The sequence below is a fragment of the Elephantulus edwardii genome, unplaced genomic scaffold, assembly GCF_000299155.1.
Source record: "Elephantulus edwardii isolate Elephantulus edwardi_28Jun2011 unplaced genomic scaffold, EleEdw1.0 scaffold00199, whole genome shotgun sequence".
Lineage (NCBI taxonomy): Eukaryota > Metazoa > Chordata > Mammalia > Macroscelidea > Macroscelididae > Elephantulus > Elephantulus edwardii.
In genome coordinates, this window is record NW_006399949.1 from 2,111,710 (window position 1) to 2,118,788 (window position 7,079).

General features: G+C 41.0%; 1 protein-coding gene and 1 pseudogene across 1 annotated transcript in view; both read right to left on the reverse strand.

Moving 5' to 3' along the window:
- IL1RAP (interleukin 1 receptor accessory protein) overlaps nucleotides 1-3,587 on the reverse strand; it is a 92,568-nt gene extending 88,981 nt beyond the window's left edge. Inside the window, exons 1-2 of the mRNA XM_006897073.1 lie at nucleotides 3,359-3,587; nucleotides 1,914-2,199 (exon numbers count right to left, since the gene is read on the reverse strand). Coding sequence (XP_006897135.1) covers nucleotides 1,914-2,199; nucleotides 3,359-3,587 — 515 coding nt within the window. The remainder of the gene's footprint in view (nucleotides 1-1,913; nucleotides 2,200-3,358) is intronic.
- Nucleotides 950-1,318, reverse strand: LOC102868594 (annotated as a pseudogene).
- Nucleotides 3,588-7,079: the final 3,492 nt, after the last annotated feature.

The following is a 7,079-nucleotide window of genomic DNA, read 5'->3' on the forward strand; positions in this document are numbered from 1 at the left end:
GTCTGCACTCTTCCTGGATGATACCTTTGACATCCTCCCACAACTCATCTGTTCTTCGCTCATTAGTGTTCAATCCTCCCACAACTCATCTGGTCTTCGCTCATTAGTGTTCAAGGCCTTAAACCTGCTCCTGAGATGATTCTGAAATTCAGGTGGGATGAAATAAAATAGAGTGTAGCATAACTTGCAAAATCTATGTAAAATGGACTTCAAAGACATTTTTCTATGAAGTGGACTACTTTGGGTTATAATCTTAACTTCTCAGGGATGCTTTCTATTATACTCTTAAATTCCCAACAATATGGTGATTCACTTGCTTCCTCTCATAGGGGAATTCTCGTTTGGGGGTCATGTTTTCCTGAGAGAAGCTGTGTGCCCGTATGCTGCCTAGCCTAAACACCTAAAAGTAAAGGCAATGGCCCAAGGCCCTCTGAGGAGGTGAATGGGAACTCATGGTTCTCTCTTCCCCTGGAGCAAAGCTTTTCCCCTGGTATGGACACACAATCACCCTCTATCTCTTGGATGTGTGTAGGTAACATATGGCACTTGGCCAACTCCATAGATAGATAGATAGATATAGATGATATAGATAGATATAGATATAGATAGATGATAGAGATAGATATATAGATAGATAGATAGATAGATAGATAGATAGATAGATAGATAGATAGATAGATATGAACAATGGCATCTCTCTACTCTTAGGCACTGGTGTGGCATCTGTGCGATACACCCTTCATATACCAGCCATATGTGAGGATGGCAAGACCAGTGACCATTAGTAAAGCTGATCTCACTGTATCTCCTTTCTAGATGAATATTTACTTTTTTTTTTTTTAAATAGGAGAAGGAGCCAAAGCAGTGGCTAGTCTTTACTGGAAACAAAGAAACATTCCAGCACATTTAAACCACGTCAGTGGGAGCACGAGCACATTCAGGGGCTCACTCAGTGAGCTAACTGGTCAGGTACCAGCTTGTAATGGGTCCCACAGTTAGGGCATCACTGCACATCACCTCTTTGTTGCCAAAACCAGATCACAGCACTGTTGGCTTCTTCACAGATGCAGCCTACTTTTCGCTTGTTGGTGATGGAGGGAACTAAATTAGGTGTTCCTTAGTGCCTGAAGCTGCCTTTGGAGCAAGCATATAGTATAGATACTAGCCTTTCTCGCTCTAACCCTGTTTTCTGGTCATCACTGGTAGGCACACCACCTCCAGATGCCATCGAGCACATGGTGGCAACCCTATTGGGACTGCGGGCCCTCAAGGCCTGAGTGGCCAATGCTCCAGCTCCACGAGGTAACCATGAAGCCATAACACCTGCGACCTGCAGCAGCACTTCCGGAAGGAGGGCCAGGATCTATATGGATATTTACTCTTATATTTTAGAGCCTGTAGGATGTGTGACTTTTGCTGGTGTCCTTGAACCTTAGTACAATTCTAAACCCTGTACTGTTTCATAACGCTTATCTGTTCCATGAAAGGATCCTGAATCTGTACTTTGTTCCATGTGCTTTGTAAGATGCTAAGAAAAACAAATATGAATAGGTTCGACTTTCTGCCCTGATCATTGTCTAGGGAATGAGATACAACAGGTGACGTTCAAGAGTGTCCAAGTTTCAATGTTAGGGCAAGGGAGCAAACCAGCAAGATTCCATTTTTTATACTATCTGGACACATCCCAGCCTCATAAAAGGAGCCAGCACTGAAGAATGAACTGGGAGCAAACTATTTTCCTCTGCATACCTCCTCCAGACCATCTCATCTAAGCCACTGATGGGAGTATATCGTTAAGGTGACTCTTAAAGCTTCCTCTCTTGCCCTTCACAGTGCTCTGGCATATGTATCATCTCAATAAAAGACTGGTCACTACAAGGCCAAGATAAAGTCACTGCTGAGAGTCAGTGTACCTTAACATGCAGGTGTAATTGCCCGTGTCATTGAGGAGGGTTGGCCTGAACCAGAGCACATCTTTCTCCTTAATTATGCGGTTCTCAGGAAGGCGGAAGTTAATAGGTTCCTCAAGGTCCCGGTCCTGCCCAGTCCAATACCAGATAAGAGTGAGGCCAGCTGAATGGGCTGTGCTGTAGTTATATTTCAAGAAGTGCTCAAAGAGTGGGCACTTGATGCGAGCTGGTTCATCTTCAAATACTTGGATTTGTCTCATGGTATCCAGTCCCCAGTCATCGCAGCGTTCTGAAACAATAAAAAGAAAGACAGGGCAGATGAGTCACCTCCTGCTTACAGGCCTCCAGAGAACACACCATCACCTCAGGATGTCAGTGTTTCCCCAGGATCTCCCATCTGTGGTTATTTTTAAAACACAAACCTGCCTGCGGTCACTGAATCAATTATGACTCATATAAAATTTCTATATCACAAAGTAAAACCATTACAGAATATTTCTTGGCTTTAATTTTAAAGAATGAGATTGCCAGGTCTTTTCTCTTTCTGCCAATATGGTGGGTTTAAAAGAAGCCTTCAATTCCATTCTGACTCAGAGAGATCTTGTATGGCAGAAAACAGCCCTCCTCTAATAAATGGATGTAAATGACACCTAGTGTGTGAGTTAATGTCTTCCTCCCTCTCTTTTTTTAAGTGTCTCTTGCACAAAGACTTGATATAATTGTTTGATTCTGTTGGGCCTTACAAGGTCTAGGATAAGATCTCCTGTTAAACAGAAGTCAAGTTTGGGTTTTTGTTGTTGTTTGTTTGTTTTTCTACACCTGTGAGAACAGATGTGTTAAGGAGGAAACTGTAACTGAGAAGACAACTCTAACATAGATGGGAGAGAAGCTACCCAATTTACTGTAGTTCAACTGATTTTTCACTTAGACTCTGTTAACAGAAATATAATTATTCAAATAGGGTGTGCTGGCCTCTCCGCAAGGAGTTTGGCTGTCTACCATTTCACAAGGAAATTGGCCAGTCTCAACAATCTACAAGGGTATTGTCTCAGCTTGCCAAAAAATTGAAGCACTCTAGCTACATATACTGGAAATCATCCCCCACCAGAAAAGAAATTCTTCCATCACTAGAAGAAGAAGGTTCCTTCCCCCAATCTGTTTAAATGGGCATGCTTTGAGGCAGCAGCATCAAGCAGGGATAGCTGAACTGGAGAACTGATGTGAGATGGGAATTTGGGGAGAGGGGAGCAAATATTGGCAGGACTGAGAATTTTGTTGGACTATTGGGGAAGGAAGCCAATATTGGCAGGACTGAGAATTTTATTGGACTATTGAGGAAGGAAGTCACTCTCAGGCTGTAAGGATTCCAGCCTCTTGCCTGACTGCAGTAGAGGGGCAGCACATGCACTGGGAACCAGAGCATGCGTGTCCTGCTTTCCTGTGTTAACCTGGGCCTGAGCCGCGGTCTCCAAGGCCTGCTGAAGGTACGTGCTGTCCACTGTCCACTGTTGAGAAGATTGTTACTCTTCTCCTGCCCTTTTCCTGAGACACAGATGGTAGATCCTGGATGGCGCAGGCAGATTGAAGCCACCACTGCAGTGGCACGGCTGTGTTCTCTGCCTCCTTGGGGAGAGTGTACTGGGGAGGCAGGGCGAGTTTACAGCACCTCTGAACCATGATAGGACTACCGACGTGGGAGGGAAATGATCAACTGTGTGTTGTATGTGTTTTGAGGGGTTTTATAGTTTAGAAAATTTATGGGGATCTCTGGTAACCTAGTGGTAAGAAGCTGTGCTACGGTCTCAAAGGCACAATTTGCTCCTCTGGAGAAGGATAGGCAGTCTGCCTCCATGCAGTTTACTGTTAGAATTGTTAGAATCCTGCTGGAGTGTTAGCTGTGGATTGGTTCTGACTCAACAGCACACACCTCCAACACCAGAAAATTTGTGGAGATTTTTGTCTTTTCAGTAATCACTGGGAAAAAAAACATACAAAAACCAACATTCTAAAGGCTTAGGTCCTTTTAATTCATATTTAAATGCATATTTTAAAATGCATATTTTAAAAGGTCGCAGACCCACGTCAAGGCTCTCATTGGTTCCCAGCAAGAGGCATCCAACTAGCCAGAGACAACCAAGAGCCTTTCCACACCAACACAGAGCTCCCCTATTAAAATAGGTTTGGATGGAAAAGTGGCATCCATTTCCAAAATAGCTTGCCCCCAGAAAACCCTATGAATATCAAGAAACAAGGAAAGTTATACAAGTGTTCAGGTATTTCATACACAGGGTTACTTTGACTTGTCTACAACTTGACAACACTTAACTAAAACAACATTGAGGAAAGTAGCCAATATTGGCAGGACTGAATTTTGTTGGACAATTGGGGAAGGAAATCAATAATGGCAGGGCTGAGAACTTTGCTGGACAACTGGAGAGGGAAGCTAACATTGGCAGGAATAAGAACTTTATTGGACATTGGAGGTAAGCCAATATTGGCAGGACAGAGAACTTAGAAACATTGTGAGCCATGAGGCTTGAGGGTGAGGCATCTGTGTGCACATTTCAGGAGCTGTCTTGACTGTATTCTGTTATTAATCTGGATTACAAACTTTTGACATTCCCAATACAGTTCACTGTGGTCTGTGAGCTATCATATCAAATTTTGGACCCCATAAAGCAGTAAGACTGGTGTTGAGATGAGTAAAAAGAGGCATGGGAGAGTAAGGGACATGTCTGACCACATAAGAATTGGTTTTGTATTACTGATACTGTGGATGACGATAGTTTCACTTTGTGAAGTTGATAAAGTTAGATATGGTGCTCCTCTGTGGCCCTTTCTTTTTTTACAACAATCCATATATGCAATTTTAAGCACGCTCATAGCCATACAATATATGTTAATTTAATAAGTTAACTTAATTTCAACAACCTATTTTCTTTAACCCAATACATGAAAAATATAAAAAATATTAATGAGCTATTTTAATTTTTGTAAATTTAAGCCTTCAAACCTCAGTGCATTTCTACCACATCTCAAATTAGTCTAGCCATCTGTGTCCATGGACTACAATACTGAATAGCAGTACCACAGACTGCAAGTCAAGAGGTCTCAGTCATTATCACTAGCAACCAAAACTTCTGGAATTACAAGAACCCAGAGCCAAATAGAATGCTTAAATATTTTTACAGTTTCATTTTTACAATGAAAAGTAGTGACTCTTTTATTCAGAGAAAAAGAAAATAGCTATTGCTTATATGTGATGTGTGAATGTAGGAGTCTAAATATTACCACATGTGGGCTGAAGAATAGTCAGGGGCAATAAAGTCCTGCTAACTCCCAAACAATCACTTGAAAATAATTTTCTATTTTCCTTACATCTACTAAAAAAATATTCATACATACACAGGTACATGCATTATTTTTGACATAGCAATTGACTTAGAATTTTATTCTAGGTGCAATAACAAAAAAGGAGAGAATATAATTTTGAAAATAATCCATTTAAAATTTAAAAGGCTATATCATAAAAACATAAAACAGAAGAGTGATTTCCCACACACTTATCACCACTGGAAAATTATTTAAATAAGCTTTCTTTCGGTAATTAGAAATTCTATACTGCTCTTTTTTCTTCCTTGAACTTGTATTAATTCCATTACTCTACATATCATTTTAAGGTAAAGTAATTTATGGATAATAGTTTATAACATTTTTCATTACTTTATTCTGTTTTGTACATAACACTGAAGGTTTAAAAAGGGTCCCCCCGAATAAATTTTATCATGATTATAGGCATATGCAACTTGAGTAAAATGTATTTTACATTTTCATAAGTAACTATCAAGTATAAAACATAAGCTTTTATCAGAAATGTATCTTCCTATGATCTGAATGGGATTTTTATAATTTTACAAAAATTTTAATTAAAAAAATTGTGTATGGGTATGTGCACTGAGGAAATTTATTCATACCCAGTACAAAATAAGTATGCTGTAACAAAGGCACTCTTTTTTAAACTACTAGGCTATAAATCAAATTTATATTCTATTAGTAATGTTATTCTTAATGGTGTATATTTCTTGACAAGGAAGCTCTGGTGGACTAATGGGTAAACAGTTGCACTGCCAACCCAAAGACACCTGGTTCCAATCTACCAGCTGCTCTCAGGAGAAAGATCATCACTCTCTTCCTATAAGATTTAGAGTCTCTGAAAAATGACTGGAAGGTCAATTATAGTTTAGTTCCAACTTGATGGCACTTAACAACAATTCTTAGAGCTGTCCCATAATTGGGCCACAGGGTAAGACTCTTCAGCTGCTCTTCTGCATCCCTGTACTTTGTCACACCCCTACCTGGAAAACTTCTGGCTAGGGTGAAAGTACTATCTTCTCAGGTACTAACTCAGTATCCGGCCATCGGGTGTTTCTTACATTCCTGGATGTCATGGAAATCCATGTATGACAGGACTTCTGCACTGAGTCCCTCACAGATGGAGGGTGGATAATGTTGATGAGCAAGGAGGTGAAGCAGGGTCTCCAGATACAAGGCTCTGAGAGGTGCTCTTGGTAGGGCTTAAAAGTGGTGTAGGAAGAGGGTACTCCTTCCCCCTCAAATCCAGTCCAGGCCTCCTGAATGTGCTCACACCTGGGACCTCTGGAACCTAGTCTGAGAAAAGGTGGGGATTTCAGGGTGAAAGTCCATTTAGTCAAAGGGCTGCTGACTCTTATTGAGGTCAGTTCTCACCACTGCTACAGCTTATGGAGAAGGGGCACCTACACCATCAGTGCAAAGGGATACACACATCTCTCTGTCTCATCTTTTCTACTTCACAGGCACAGCTGGAAGCACTATGCCCATGGAGATGAGCATGAGCTTGAAGAGCATAGCTGCAGACAGCACTCTGTCCCCATTAGCAGATAGATAAGTCCACACAGCTGTGTGGTTTCCGATATTATATGATCTGAGTGTTGTCTGAACACTACATAATGTCCTATTTATTTTAGATATTAAGCAACACATATGTGTATTATATATTCACTTATTGAGACTGTTTTAAACCCACTGAACATGTTGTTGTTGTTATGTGCCGTCGAGTTGCCTGCGACTCATAGCGACCCTATGTATATCAGCTCTCTATCCTGTGCCAATCTTATTGTCTCTGACACC